This window comes from Amblyraja radiata, chromosome 12 (assembly GCF_010909765.2).
Source record: "Amblyraja radiata isolate CabotCenter1 chromosome 12, sAmbRad1.1.pri, whole genome shotgun sequence".
In the NCBI taxonomy this organism is placed as follows: domain Eukaryota; kingdom Metazoa; phylum Chordata; class Chondrichthyes; order Rajiformes; family Rajidae; genus Amblyraja; species Amblyraja radiata.
In genome coordinates, this window is record NC_045967.1 from 308,187 (window position 1) to 324,588 (window position 16,402).

The following is a 16,402-nucleotide window of genomic DNA, read 5'->3' on the forward strand; positions in this document are numbered from 1 at the left end:
TGCAGTAAATTATAAATAAATTTCCCTTTTACAGGCCGGGCCCTGTCACACTGCAAGCACTATCAGAAGCCAACAGAAAGTTATGGATTGAAGCAATGGATGGCAAAGAGCCGGTGAGTGCTTAACTGTACTATCTGTTTGTTTTTGGATTAATTCCGTCAACATGCTCCAACTCTTCATGGAATACTGTATTTTCCAGGCCAGAGGGGCCAATAAACAGTTGTTTAACCTCTTGTGTGAAATAATGGGTAGTTTGAGGACAGCGATTCAGCCTTCACATGGGTATGGTACAAAGGAGTCGAGTGATGACAGGTCTTACTAATGGATCTGTCAGCAAGGTAATTGAACAGTTGACTAACCAACATCCGATGCAATGAAGTTAGACCCATAATGCTGGAGTAACTCAGCGGGACGGGCAGCATCTCTGGAGAGAAGGGATGGGTGACGTTTCGAGTCAAGACCCTTCTGTCTGAAGAAAGGTATCGACCTGAAACAGCATCCATCCCTTCTCTCCAGAGATGCTGCCTGTCCCGCTGAGTTACTCCAGCATTTTGTGTCTACGGTTTAAACCAGCATCTGCAGTTCCTTCCTACACATCCGATGCAATGATTTTTGCCTTCCAAATGTTTCCTCTCCTCCCCTTTCCTGGTTCTCTCAACTGGTTCTGGCGGGTCCTAGAAGCACCATCATCACCACCTCGCCATCTTGAATTGGAGCTGTGTGAAGAGAAAACCTACAGTTGGGGTTGTGCTTATCCGGGATGCCCTTTGTATCTTCCACAGCATCTTAAACGTCTGAAGAAGCACCAGGTGCATTGCCAAACGGAGGACATTCCACACCTGTTATTTCCAACATCTTTCCCGGATGAGTCAGAGCCTGAAGAAAGGCCCCGACCCAAAACATCAGCCGTCCTTTTACTCCAGAGATTAGTACAGGTGTCAGAGGTTATGGGAGGAAGGCAGGAGAATGGGGTTAGGAGGGAGAGATAGATCAGCCATGATTGAATAGCGGAGTAGACTTGATGGGGCCGAATGGCCTAATTCTACTCGTATCCCTCATGACCTTATACCGCCTGTCCCGCAGAGTTACTGCAGCACTTAGTGCCTATCTTCGTAAATCAGCTTCTGCAGTTTCTTTCATGGATGCTCAGTGACAAAATAACTTTCTCTTTGGGACGAAAAAGAAGAGAGTTTTATCCCTGGTGTGCCATTCCTCAAATGAATTACATTGGTGGTTGGGATTGCAGTCTGAAGCTAATGCTGGTTGCCACAGGCCATGTCTGATATAAAGGTTCTGGTGGAATCATTTGGGGGTACCTTTGGGCCAAGCATGAAACCAGCATTCACTTGATCCCAGGGGCTTCCCCCCTGTTGAATCAGATTAAAGTGATTGAGTGTCAGACGTAGAAAATAGGAGTAGACAAAGGTCATTTGGCTCTGGGGCACTCTCTGTCATTCACTCATGTTTATCCTCCATCATATTCGGTACTATTCATGCCTTGTGTCCAGAAATCTATGTCCTTCTGAAATATATTAATTGACTTGGATTCCACTGTTGTCCAAAGATGCGTTTCCCTGATGCTGCAGCAAGTTCCTGAGATGCTGATCTGTCTCTGTGAACAAAGCACCACATTCACAGTGACTGGGTCAAACTGCCCCCAAATCTATTCCAGGTAGAATTAGTGTGTACTGAAACTCGTGCATGGTTGCACCTTCATCTACAATTGTAGACCTGATGTTGTCAAACTGGAAAGGGAGCAGAGAACGTTATTGCCTTCCATCACAGTGAGGAATATTGATTCCACTGTGGTGGGTGTTTATGTTAAATTTTATTTTATGTGTGTATTGTGTTCTTTTCACTTAGTATGGCTGTATGGTAACTCAAATTTCACTGTACCTTAATTGGTTAAGTGGCAATAAATGCGAACTTGAACTTGAATATTTACGAGGATGTTACCAGGACTCTAGGACCTGAGCAAGGGTGAGAGGTTGAGCCGGCTAGGACTCTATTCCTTGGAGCGCAGGAGGATTAGGGGTGATCTTATAGAGGTGTACAAAATCGTGAGAGGAATATCTCGGGAAACTTGCCCAGAGAAGAGGAATTAAGAACCAGAGGACATGGGTTTAAGGTGAGGGAAGGAAAGATTTAACAGGAATCTGAGGGATAACATTTTTACACAAAGGGTGGTGGGTGTATGGAACGAGCTGCTGGAGGAGGTAGTTGAGGCAGGTACTATCACAGTGTTTAAGAAACATTTAGACAAGTACATGAATAGGATGGGTTTAGAGGGATATGGGCCAAACGTATGCTGGTGGAACTAGTGTAGATGGGACATATTGGTCAGTGTGTGCAAGTTGTGCCGATGAGCATGTTTCCATGCTATGAAAGCACAGAATCAGACCATTCGGCCTGTCAGTCCTGTGCTGACTCTTTCTGGAGGAATACAGTCATTTCTACTTTCTCCGCAGCCCGACTTAAAAAATGTAACTTCTTGTTGTTTAAACCCACAATGTATCTGCAATCACCCGATTTTAAGGCTGTGCTTTGAGATCACTGCACAAAAACTTTCTTCCTTAATTTGTTTGTAACATGGAAATCTTCGCCATTGTCGATGGGAACAGCATCCCTTTATCTACCTTTTATGAATCAGTCATGAATCTTGTCCATCTCAATCAAATTGCCTTTCAAATTATCATTCTCCTAGCAAGAGATCTGATGTCTTTGATCGGAATTGTTAACCCTGTTTCATTCTCTGTAGATTCCACTGAGCATTCCCAGCTATTTCTGTTTTACTTCAGATTCCCAACAATTGCTTTAAAAAAAAAATCATTAAACTTGCACAATGGGCAAATAATTGTCAATGAGGTTCAACACTGGACAGTGCAAGGTTATTATTATTTGAAAGAAAGGACAACAAAGGGGTTTACTTTGAAGACGTTCGCCTTTAGAGGGATGAAGGAGCAAAGGGAACTCTGAGTGTAAATGTGCCAATAACTAAAAGTAGCTATGGGTTCCTTTCTGGTGAATGCGATGAAAGAAAGACCCACTTCATATATTCAAAAAAAGGGAAAACCAAGTATGAGATTTGATTTCTAGAGGGATAGGAGTGAGAAGAAAGTAAGTTGTACAACAGCTGTACTTCACTATGTTCTACCACACTCTAAATACTACACATATTCCTGCCTGACATATTATAGATAAGGAAATATGGCACCAGAGTGCAGAGATGATTTGCAAAGACAATGCCAAAAATGTGAGATTGTGTATCTTTTTTTCTTGGAAACAGAAGTATTAGGGGTGGTCCGATAGTACTTGTCACAATTATAAAATGTGTGGACAGGAGAGAATGCAGGGAGAATGTTTCCATGTGTGAAGAAGAGCATTACTAGAGACTATTGTTCTAAGATGGTCGCCCAGAAATCTCATGGGTAATTCAGAGGATCAAGAAACTCTACCCAAATACTAGCGACAAGGCAGAACTCACTCCCACAGGTAACCAGATGAAGCAGAGAGCACAGATAGATTTACGGGAAGGCTGGGAGACATGGGAAGGAGAATAGAATGATGTTGGAAAGACACAAACTGCTGGTGTATTTTGCTGTATTTCCTTTGTAAATCGGCATCTGCTGTTCCTTGCTTCTACAATGCAATACTGTTTATGGATTCACATGAGGAAGGCTCGGAGGAGATATGGGATATAACACCCAGTCAAGTTTATTGTCACAGTGAGAAACATGTACGATGAAAATCTCGCTTACACCAACATCACAGGCACAGGGATTCGGACAATGCACAAAAACACAAAATCTACAAGATAGTGAAAAGAATAATACTGCAAAAATAACCAAGACATTAGTGCAAAAATACATTTGGGAAATATGGGATAGTTGAGCAAAATTGGCTGGATCTCTGTTATTCATTTCTATATGGTCCCAGGAAATGTGAATGATTTTGAATTATGAATGTGGATATGCATAGAAATATAGAAAAATAGCAGGGGTAGGCCATTTGGCCCTTCGAGCCAAACCCGCCATTCAATATGATCATGGTTGATCATCTGAAATCAGTACCCCGTTCCTGCTTTTTCCCCAAATCCCTTGATTCCTTTTGCCGTAACAGCTAAATCTAACTCTCTTGAAAACATCTAGTGAATTGACCTCCACGGCCTTCTGTGGCAGAAAATTCCACAGATTCATGATTCTCTGGGTGAAAGTATTTCCTCATCTCAGCCCTGAATTGCCTACCCCTTATTCTAAAACTGTGGTTCTGGACTCCTCCAACATCGGAAACATTTTTCCTGCATCTAGCCTGTCCAGACCTTTAAGAATTTTATATTTCCATAAGATGCCCTCTCATCCTTCTAAATTCCAGTGAATACAAGCCCTTGTTTTCCAGGCAGGGATCTCTATATTATTGTTAGCTCAAAGGTGATAAGCTGAGGTTGAATGAAGATGAGACAAACCAAGTAGATGTGGTCAGGAGATACTTGGAGTCAAGTTGGCAAGGTGCAGCTGGATTTAATTGGAGTAGGAGGTTAACATAGAAAATAGGTGCAGGAGGAGGCCATTCGGCCCTTCGAGCCAGCACCGCGATTACGATCATGGCTGATTGCGATCAATGCGATCATGGCTGATCGTCCCCTATCAATAACCCATGCCTGCCTTCTCCCCATATCCCTTGATTCCACTAGCCCCTAGAGCTCTATCTAACTCTCTCTTAAATCAATTCAGTGATTTGGCCTCCACTGCCCTCTGTGGCAGGGAATTCCACAAATTCACAACTCTCTGAGTGAAAACGTTTTTTTCTCACCTCAGTCTTAAATGGCCTCCCCTTTATTCTAGGACTGTGGCCCCTGGTTCTGAACTTGCCCAACATTGGGAACATTTTTCCTGCATCTAGCTTGTCCAGTCCTTTTATAATTTTATATGTTTCCATAAGAACGCCCCTCATCCTTCTAAACTCCAGTGAATACAAGCCTAGTCTTTTCAATCTTTCCTCATATGACAGTCCCGCCATCCCAGGGATCAATCTCGTGAACCTACGTTGTTCAGTGATTCGTGTTTTGAAGTTGGGATTTGGAAGACAGAGTGGAAGAAAGTGTAGCTCAATACCAACAGGAGAGATCAGACAGCACCATTGATGGGATAGATGGAATAAATAGAAAGTGATAATGATAAGAGAGGGAATTGTATCAAACATCTATGTAGCTTCCTCCTCCCACTCCGCCCATATCCCCAAAATCAAAATCCAAGCTGAGCGAGCAAAAATACTTATCCAGGGCTGGTGCTATAATCAATCCAGTAATGTACCGGAACAAGCCAAACCCATTTAACAAAAATGCCTGTTCATTATCCAATATTAGCACCTCATCAAAAATCCTAAAGTGGGTCGCGTAACACCATCCTGGCAAGCTGTGTGGCTGCACTGGAACCATATTGCATCTGGATTTAACTCAAATAAATATTGAGGAGAAAGCATGCGTTGGTTACAGCATGATGATTCATTTCCAGAATGTGTCGAATGTGGAATGTTGGCGATTGGCACTTGGTACATTTTGTTTCTCCCTCTCGAAAAATTCTATCTTGTGTAATCACACTGGAGTACACAGAAGAAGCCCTTCTGCAGAATGGTGCCTGAGAAGCTTTGTGGCTCCTGAACACAGATGCTAATGGAAGAGTTGGTAATGCTCCACAAATAATTTTCCTGCACTCTTTGGGGAGGTTTTTTTTGTGAGAATGGAAAACCACTCTATTCAGCCGACAGACTATTTAATTGCAAGGATTTGTCCAAAGCTCTTCCCTCTCTCCCTCTTCCAAGTTGAACTACTGGACAACCTTGTCGTGCGCAGTTTGTCCTTAGTTAACCCATGTCGATGGCAGATTCTCATCAGACTTCTGGTCTCCAGAGTGAGATTACTGGTTTCACCAAGTGAAATCAGCAATGGCAATAATTGCCCCGCAACTTCAGCTAATTTTTCATATTCTTCAGTAAGGAGCAATTAGATGAGAACCATATAACCATATAACAATTACAGCACGGAAACAGGCCATCTCGACCCTTCTAGTCCGTGCCGAACACGTATTCTCCCCTAGTCCAATACACCTGCGTTCAGACCATAACCCTCCATTCCTTTCCCGTCCATATAACAATCCAATGAGAAGTTAGCTCATTGTAAAGTTTGCTTTTTGTTGTATGCTTTAGTAAAAGTTCACCCAGTTTACCACTGTGATTTTGCTGTCAGATTGATGGTGGTGGTTTTTCTGCAGTAATGCAAATACCTGTACAACTCTGGTCACCCTAGGGTTCGTGGCTTGGTTCAAGTTGGTATGGGGCTCTGTGAAGGATATTATGTAGAAGGGCCCTGGTTCACTATCAGAAGACTAGTGGAGAGAATTGTGTTGTGGGAAACATCCATTCCCCTCCCGCCAATATCTCATCTAATACTGGACAAACTGGGTTGCTCTGGTCGACTGGACTGGTCTCCTATTTATCAACTTTGGCTATGCCTTCAACATTATAATCCCATCCATCCTCTTCTCCAAACTCCAGGTCCTAGAAATCAGCTCCCCCTCCCAACCCCTCTGCCACTGGATCCTCAACTTTTTGACCCACAGAGGTCAATAAGAGAGAACACCACCTCCACAACACTGCTCAACACTGGTGCTGCAACGATGTGTTCTCAGCCCCCTACTATATTATTTTTGCGATCGCGACTGTATGGCTAAATTCAACTAATTCCATCTGCAAGTTTGCAGACGATACCACTATGGTGGGCTGAATGACAAACAATGGCGAGACGGAGTTCAGGAAGGGGATGGAGAACTTTGTAACATGGTTCAGGACAATTGCCTCTCCCCCAATGGCAGCAAGACAAGGGAGCCAATGATTGACTTCAGGAAGGTTCATGCAGTACATGCCCTAGTTGTACAGAGCCCTAGTGAGACCACACCTGGAGTATTGTGTGCAGTTTTGGTCTCCAAATTTGAGGAAGGACATTCTTGCTATTGAGGGAGTGCAGCGTAGGTTTACAAGGTTAATTCCCGGGATGGCAAACTTCTATCATGGATGTTTACAGCTTCATCTCCTGAGAGGAAACTTCATTGGGAGAGGTCTTGAACTGAGGGTCAATCTTACACAAGTCCCCAATTAACCGATGGTCTTTTCTCTGCTTTGAATTCCAGATCTATATCACTCCAAATGCGAAACCAGAGGAAAGTATGTGTTTAATGTTCTCTTTTATACTTTTATACTTGAGCGTTTTGAAGTTGCCTATTAGTGACTCAATGCAGAATCAGTCAGTGAATCATAACTGACTTCATGTTTTTCTTTCAGTGCAATTGACTGAGCTTGGCTTGAGGTTTGTGAGGAGATGCATCAATGCAGTGGAGTCCCAAGGTGAGACATTCTCTTCCCATTATCAATGAAGCCTTAACTTCTCACTTGTATTAGAGAAGCCCCAAGGACACATTTGCACAGTCTCTCTGGTGCAGTACATGGCAAGAGACGTGCACTGTACCCTAACCCAAGACCTCCCTCCAGCAATGGATTCCTCCCCCTGTCCCCAGTACCGTGGATGGGTGAGATCCAGCAACACGCTGCTAATTCAGTCTTCCCTGCCTCCTTCCAAGCCATTTCCCAGGAAGCATGTACTGGAGCAGCCAGTTGGGAAAGCTTGTGTTCCTGGGTGGATATCGGGAAGGAGAAGAATCCCTGGTTGAAAGCCTAGATCTGGTAGAGAGTGGAATAGAGTAGAAGTCCATGGCTTAGTTCCCTTCACGGATGCTGCCTGACCCGCAGGTTTCCTCCAGCACTTTGTGTTTCTAGATTAGATTAGATTAGATTCCTTTATTGTCATTCAGACCTTTCGAGGCATACGATGGGCTCGTTTGACCTCCATATTGCCTTACACTGCCTGTACCACCACAGAGGCCCAGATGGAAAGAGGCAGAGTGGTTTGGGTTATCAGAACAAGCTTCCTTTTCATTTATCTCAATGAAAACCTCTCTAAGAAATAAAAGCAGAGATCAATGTTAAATCCCACTTTAATAAAATTGCAAATTTTGATTTATTTATCTTTGCAGGGATTACTAGCGAGGGCATTTACAGAACCGTTGGCAGCAGCTTTCAAGTACAGAAACTACTAACTCAGTATTTTGGTGAGAACACTGCTTTTGAAAAAATTACTGCTGCTTTCCTCTGATGAACATAGAGCAGCCCAAGGAACAATAAAATATTAAATCACAGTCTGAAGAAGGATCCCGACTCTAAACGCCACCTATCCATATTCTTCAGAGATGTTGCCTGCCCTGTTGAATTACTCCATAACTTTGTCTTTTTTTACCACTCGCTTTAATATTTCACTTCCTCTGAGGGGCATGCATATCAGATGCGACGTGTATAGGTCGTTTGGTACATGGTATTATAGAGATTATATCACTGGATTGGCCATTTTTAGTGCAGTTGAACTGAGAGATACAGCGCGGAAACAGGCCCTTTGGCCCAACAAATCTGTGATGACCAGCGACACCGTATACTAGCACTATCCTACACACAAGGGACAATTTCCAATTTTTACCAAAGCCAATTAACCTACAAAACTGTACGTCTTTGGCGTGTTGGAGGAAACCAGAGCACCCGGAGAAAACCAACACAGTCACGGGGAGAACGTACAAACTCCGTACAGACAGCAACTCTACCGCTGCGCCACCGTGCCACCCTACATAGCTCAATGTACAGATTAGAGTTCAAATCCCACCATTGATTTGGCAAACAATACCAGGAAATAAGTTTGGATTAAAAAGCAAATGTAATTATCAGAAATCTAAGTTTGCCATAAAAGCCCCACTGGTCTTAATGCTTTTCAGGAGATCTACCATCATCGTTTGGGCCTGGGCCTATGTTTGATGGCAGATCTGAATTAATACAGTTGACTCTCAACTACCTTCTGAAATGCTCAAGTGTAGGGCTAACCAGTAAATGTAAACTTTCCCACAGAGCCCCACTTCCATTGAACGAGAACAGAAAGGTAATTGTGAGTCTCCCGTGTCTCAAACTAGCATTAAGTAGGTTTGTTCAGTTATTAGAACATAGAGCATAAACAGTACAGCACAGGAACAGGCCCTTCTGCCCACAATGTCCATTCTAACATAATGCCAGATTAAATTAATGTTCTCTGCCTGCACAGCACTTGTACCCCTCCATTCCCAGTATCTCTATGTACCTATCTAAATGCCACTGTTGTATCTGCCCCCTGTTGTATCTGCCCCCATCAATACCCCATGCAGCCTGTTCTAGGCACCCACCAGCCTCAAGCTTGTCCCACACATCTCCTTTAAGCTTTGTTCCTCTCACCATAAACCTCTAGACTTTGACATTTCCACCCTGGGGGAAAACGTTTTCTGACTGTCTATCCTGTCTCTGCCTCTTATAATTTTATATACTTCTATCGTCTCCCCTTAACCTCTGATGTTTCAGAGAAAACATTCCCAAATTTGTCAAACTTCTCCTTGAAGCTAATCCTAATCCAGGCAGCAATCTGGGAAACATCCTTTGAACCCTCCGCAAAGCCTCCATATCCTTCCTATAATGGGCTGGCCAGAACCGCATACAATGCTCCTATTGCGAAGCTGAAACATGCCTTCCTGGCTTTTATGCTCAACGTGGCAAAGCATAACTTTGGTTTTATTCATTTAACTGCCTGTTTTTTGAAAATGAAGATTAAATTGCAGAGGATGATCAGAAAAACACTGCAAACTCTCAGCAGGTCAGGCAGCATCGGTGTAAAAGGGAATAAGGTTAATTTTTCAAAGACCCTTTATCTGAACTCAAAGAGAGAAAATTAAATGAGGTTGCAGGGAAGATGGAGCAGAGATGGATAGTAATAATAATAATAATAAATGTATTTGTATAGCACATTTAAAAACAACTCACGTTGACCAAAGTGCTTCACATCAGTGCAGGTACTAATTTGATACATACAATGGTAGACAGACCCAACAATACATACATAAACTGTTTACAGCGCCCCCTCAGAGGGGCTCAAAAACACTAGGGAGTAGAAATAGGTCTTGAGCCTCGACTTAAAGGAGTTGATGGAGGGAGCCGTTCTGATGAGGAGCGGGGTGCTGTTCCACAGTCTACGTGCTGCAACCGCAAAAGCACGGTCCTAGCTGAAACCTAGGCTGCAGGGATAGTCAGTTGCCCCAAGTCGGCCGACCTGAGGGACCTGGAGGTAGAATGGTGGGTTAGAAGATCTGACAGTGAGGCCTGGTCTGCAAAAGTGATTCAAATGTTTATAGTCTGATTAATAGATTAATGAGGAGTAGAGTGGTGGAAGTGGGTGGGGGGTGGGGGGGGGGGGGGAGGGAGGGGGAGAGAGACTCACACACAGAGGAATGAATGGACTTGTAAAAGCTATGAACTCTCACCAAACCGAACCAAATGAGTGAAGTGCCCAACACATTGGCAGTGTCTGTAGAGAGAAAAGGATTAGATAATAAACATAGTCAGTTGCCGAGCACCAATCGTACAGCAACATTTGTATGAATTCTCCTTGCGTGGTTGTAAGTACAAATCAGAGGATGTGATATATACTGTATATATATATACATATATATATATATATATATTGCCTAATATATGTGAATGCCATTTTAGTTATCAGACTGCTTCCTTTTGTTACGTGACAGCCATTTGCCGATAAATAAAGCTAAAATAACGATAGTTTTATTGAGATAATGTTATCACAATTCTCGCTTAACTGCTGATGTACTAGCTTTGCTCTCAAGCTTAAATTAGTTATCTCTATTTATTACTACCTTATAATACTAGTAGTTAAGGGGCTGTCCCACTTGGGTGACCTAATCCGTGAGTTCTGGCAAGTTTGCCCTAAACTCATACTCGCAGCATGGTCGACACGACGAGGTCGTAGGAGGTCTTCGTAACTCTCCTTCATGCTCGAGAGTGGTCTCCGCGTACTCGAGGCCTCAGCTAGGTCGCGGCGTATTTTTCAATATGTTAAAATATGCTCGTGAGTAAAGAAAGGTCGCCATGGAAAAAAACGATTTTTTTTTACTCGTAGGTTTAGTCGTAGTAGGTTGTAGTAGGTCGGCATGTTCGTCGTAGGTAATCGAGGGTAGTCGAAGGTAATAATAATAATAATACATTTTATTTATGGGTGCCTTTCAAGAGTCTCAAGGACACCTTACAAAAATTTAGCAGGTAGAGGAAAAACATGTAAGGGGAATGAAATAAATAGTAGAGACATGACTAGTACACAAAGTAAAGACAGAATTCAATACAAAACACAATATGAGGCAATTAATGCACAGATGAAAAGGGAGGGGGACGTGGGGCTAAGGATAGGCAGAGGTGAAGAGATGGGTCTTGAGGCGGGACTGGAAGATGGTGAGGGACACGGAATTGCGGATCAGTTGGGGGAGGGAGTTCCAGAGCCTGGGAGCTGCCCTGGAGAAGGCTTTGTACCCAAAACTGCAGAGGTTGGATTTGTGGATGGAGAGGAGACCGGCTGATGTGAATCTGAGGGACCGTGAGGGTTGGTAGGGGGAGAGGAAGTCAGTGAGATATGGGGGGGCCAGATGGTGGAGGGTTTTGTAGGTGAGGATCAGGATTTTGTAGGTGATCCGGTGGGAGATGGGAAGCCAGTGAAGTTATTTGAGGACTGGAGTGATGTGATGCCAGGATTTGGTGTGGGTGATGAGTCGGGCGGCTGCGTTCTGGACCAGTTGGAATCGGTTGATGTAGGTGGAGCTGATGCCAAGGAGAAGTGAGTTGCAGTAGTCCAGTCGGGAGGAGATGAAGGCATGGATGAGTCTTTCAGCAGCGGGGGGTGTGAGAGAGGGTCTGAGTTTGGCGATGTTGCGGAGATGAAAGAAGGAGGTTTTAATGACATGGCGGATGTGAGGCTCAAGGGAGAGGGTGGAATCAAAGATCACGCCAAGGTTGCGGGCCTGGGGAGATGGGGAGACAGTGGTGCCGTCGATGGTGAGAGTGGGGTTATTGATTTTGCTGAGTGGCTGAAGGTAGTCAAAGATAGTCTTCATCATAGTCGAAGGGAGGTCGAAGGAGATCGAAGGAGGTCGTCTTCACTCTCCACTATTCGGTGTCCAATTTTCCCGAAGTTAGTCGTAGCTAGTCGAAGCTGGTCTTCAATATAGTCAAAGGGAGGTCTTCTACATAGTCGAAGGAGGTCGAGACCCTTCTTCAGACTGAGAATCAGGGGAGAGGGAAATTAGAAGGAATTCAGACTGAAGAAGGGTCTCGACCCGAAACGGCACCTATTCCTTTCTCTAGAGATGCTGCCTGACCCGCTGAGTTACTCCAGCACTTTATTTTATGCAGAAGCTGTTTAAACCTGTGCAAGTCCCATAGATTGTCAGGATAGTCAAGGACAGGGTGGGTTAGTTTCTTGTACCCATGCTGGACATTATAAAATATTTCAACAGGTTAAGGGGTAACTTGGTAAAGGCTAATGGGTTAACATAAGAAATTAAGACAGAATGGAGCAGTAGCAGGGCAGCCTTACAACTCTGGAGACTTAAGTACAACCCTGATCTCTGGCACTGTCCATGGAGTTGGATGATCTATCCGTGACTGGATTTCCACAAAGTACTCTGATTTCATCCAACGTTCTGGTTGGCAACTGTAAAGTACCTCTCATGTAGATGGATGGCAAGAAAATAAGTGGTGGGGGTGAGAGGAGGTAGAAGGATGGAGAATAAGGTTGGTACGGGTGAGCCCTTGATGGTTGGCATGGTTGTGGTGGGTTGAAATCTGCTTCCATCCAGTGTGATTCTCCAACTAAGACACTACTTCTATTATCTCTCCCCCACTTGCTGTTTAAAGCATGGAGCCGGATAGCAAAGGAACAATATCTGTGCTGAACATGATGCCAGAATAAACTCATCTCTTCTGCTTCCGCAGATCCATATTCCTCCATTCCCTGCATATCCATGTACCTATCTAAAAGCCTCTTAAACACATAGCTGCTTCCACCACCACCCCTGGCAGCACAGACCAGACACCCACCACTCTGTGTAAAATAAATAAAATAACCTTAAGGGGCTGTCCCACTGCGGCGAGCTAATCCACCAGTTTAGAAGAGCTTGCCCTTGACTCATACTGGCAGCATGGTCGACACGAGGTCCTAGGAGGTCTTTGTAACTCTCCTTCATGCTTGCTCGAGAGTAGTCCCCACGTACTCGAGGCCTCAGCTAGGTGCCCGTAAGTAAAAATGCCCGCCATGGAAAAAAACTTTTTTTACTGGTAGGTTTAGTCGAGGTAGGCCGTAGTAGGTCGGCATGTTATTCGTAGGTAATCGAGGGTAGTCAAAGGTAATCGGCGGTAGTCGAAAGTAAAGCCCGTTGAGAAAAAAAGGTAAGTAAACTGACCGGTAATGTTAAAAATGCCCGCTAAACTTTATTAAATGTTGTCTGGCGTGTCTCCACTCCTTCTCCCCCTCTTCTCCCCCCTTCTCTCTCCCCCTCTCTCTCCACCCCCCCCCCCCCGCCCTCTCCGTGCTCTCTAAAGGACTTACCGTTATGTGCCAGGCATCTTTTACCTTCCTGTTCATCGCGGGTGTGAATTTCAGACAGCGCTCCCCCGCTTTCCCTGGCCCCCGCATTTGCAATGTGTTTGTGTGTGTGTGTATGTGTGTGTGGTCGGTCGATCCAGCTCGTGGTTTTTCAGGCGAGTGCCCTCGAACTTGAAGGCCGAAGACAGACTTCTGAACTCTCGTATTAGGTCGCCGCAGTGGGACAGCCCCTTTACCCTTCTCATCTCCTTGAAACTTTGTTCCTCTGACAAAGCTATGCCCTCTACTCTTTGATATTTCCACCCTGGGGACAAACGTTTAGACTGTGTATGTGCCACCCATTATTTTATGAGCTTCGATCAGGCTTGTCCAGCTTCTCCATTTAGCTAACACTTATCCTCTTATCCAGGCAACATTGTAGTCAGTCTGAGGATGGATTCCAACCCGAAACGTTGCTTGTTCTTTTCTCCAGAGATGCTGCCTGACCTGCTGAGCTGCTCCAGCACCTTATGTCCATCTTCAGCATTCTAGTAAACCTCCTCTGCACTCTCCCCAAAAGCCTCCTTATCCTCACTGTAATGGGTAATGCCAAAACTGCATGCAATACTCCTAATGCAGCCTAACCAAGGGCTTTTTCGCGTTGCATCATGACATTTATGCTCGGATACTGAAGCATTTTTGTTGAATTAGAGGATATTTGGCTCCTTCAGAACAGTAGACCGGAAAGTTGGTCAAGAGTGATGAGCTTCTCAGCAAATACCACGAATGGAAATGTGGTGGCAGAAAGTTAACCTGAGCAAGCAAAGTTTTAGTGGATCAGATGGTAACGCAAGATTTGAGAAGTAGTTTCTAAACGGGCCATTCTAACCGATATCCCTTGTGTAAATATGGCACGCTGACGTTTTCCATTCCCACTTCCCCTTCCTCTGTTCTGCAAACTGGCGGTGATGTAAGCTGGTGATATAGCAAAGTTCCTATGAGTTTAGTTTACTGAGCTAACTGGCTGTAGCTGTGCAGTGATTACAGTTCCTGCTTCCTCAGATCTAAACCATCCGGGTGACGTTGACCTGCAGAACAGCGAGTGGGACATAAAGACAATCACCAGCGCACTGAAGCACTACCTCAGGTAGGAAACAACTTGTAGCATCATGCGTATGTTGCTGTTGTGCATTGCACCTCTCATTTTCAGTGGAGGGAAACACTGATCTGCAGGTTTTGGCAACAGACCTGCCAGTTACATTTTTTATTGAGATATATTAGACATGGGGACAAGGATTATACTTCAGATTAGCTCAAATCATAAACTTAAGGCGGTAAAGTGGTGCATCTGGCAGAGGATTAGTTTAAGGTACACAAAAAAGCTGGAGAAACTCAGTGGGTGCAGCAGCATCTATGGAGCGAAGGAAATAGGCAACGTTTCGGGCCGAAACCCTTCTTCAGACTGATCGGGGGTGGGGGGGGCGGGGACAAGAAAGGAAAAAGGAGGAGGAGCCCGAAGGCTGGGGGATGGGAGGAGACAGCAGGGGGACTGAGGAAGGGGAGGAGATAGCAAGGACTAACACAATTGGGAGAATTCGATGTTCATGCCCCCAGGATGCAGGCTCCCCAAGCGGAATATGAGGTGCTGTTCCTCCAATTTCCGGTGTTGCTCGCTGTGGCCATGGAGGAGACCCAGGACAGAGAGGTCGGAGACGGAGTGGGAGGGGGAGTTGAAGTGCTGAGCCACCGGGAGGTCAGCTTGGTTATTGCGGACCGAGCGGAGGTGTTCGGCGAAACGATCGCCCAGCCTCTGCTTGGTCTCACCGATGTAGATCTGCTGACATCTAGAGCAGCGGATGCAATAGATGAGGTTGGAGGAGATGCAGGTAAACCTCTGTCGCACCTGGAACGACTGCTTGGGTCCTTGAACGGTGTCGAGGGGGGAGGTAAAGGGACAAGTGTTACATCTCTTACGGTTGCAAGGGAAAGTGCCCGGGGAGGGGGTGGTACGAGAGGGAAGGGAAGAATTGACAAGGGAGTTATGGAGGGAGCGGTCTTTGCGGAAGGCAGATATGAGGGGAGATGGGAAGATGTGGCGAGTGGTGGGGTCACGTTGGAGGTGGCGAAACTGACGGAGGATTACTTGTTGTATGTAACGGCTGGTGGGGTGAAAGGTGAAGACTAGGGGGACTCTGCCCTTGTTGCGAGTGGGGGGATGGGGAGAGAGAGCAGTGTTACGGGGTATGGAAGAGACCCTGGTGTGAGCCTCATCTATGGTGAAGGAGGGGAACCCCTGTTCCCTGAAGAATGAGGACATTTGCGATGCCCTGGTGTGGAACGCCTCATCCGTGGAGCAGATGCGGCGTAGACGGAGGAATTGGGAGTAGGGGATGGAGTCCTTACAGGAAGCAGGGTGGGAAGAAGTGTAGTCCAGATAGCCATGGGAGTCAGTGGGTTTATAGTGGATGTCGGTCAGAAGTCTATCACCTGCAATGGAGATAGTGAGGTCAAGGAATGGTAGGGAAGTGTCGGAAATGGTCCAGGTGTATTTGAGTGCCGGATGGAAGATAGTGGTGAAGTGGATGAAGTCTTGAACCACAAATAATCCCTTTAGTTTGAAGGCTTTAATTTTGATTTAATTGGATGGATAATGATCCTAGTTTCCAAATAATTGTTAAGTGGCTGTTACCGTTTGTTCAGCCCGTCCTAAGTTTCCACACAATTAGTTTGTCATCCAAAGAAGCCATTACCATTGTGTGGCTGGTTGTCATATTTTGTAAATAACCTAGGTGCTAATGTAAACACATTAGGTAGTGCTCTATACTGCTAGAGCTGAGCCATCCAATTAGATAAAAATAACGTCCGTGGTCA

At 45.0% G+C, this 16,402-nt stretch overlaps 1 protein-coding gene across 2 annotated transcripts in view; it reads left to right on the forward strand.

The window, feature by feature from the left end:
- ophn1 (oligophrenin 1) overlaps positions 1-16,402 on the forward strand; it is a 281,908-nt gene that overhangs the window by 168,369 nt on the left and 97,137 nt on the right. For both annotated transcript variants that reach the window (XM_033030095.1, XM_033030094.1), the window contains exons 11-15: positions 35-113; positions 7,182-7,215; positions 7,333-7,395; positions 8,082-8,156; positions 14,594-14,678. In XM_033030095.1, the coding sequence (XP_032885986.1) occupies positions 35-113; positions 7,182-7,215; positions 7,333-7,395; positions 8,082-8,156; positions 14,594-14,678 (336 nt within the window). The remainder of the gene's footprint in view (positions 1-34; positions 114-7,181; positions 7,216-7,332; positions 7,396-8,081; positions 8,157-14,593; positions 14,679-16,402) is intronic.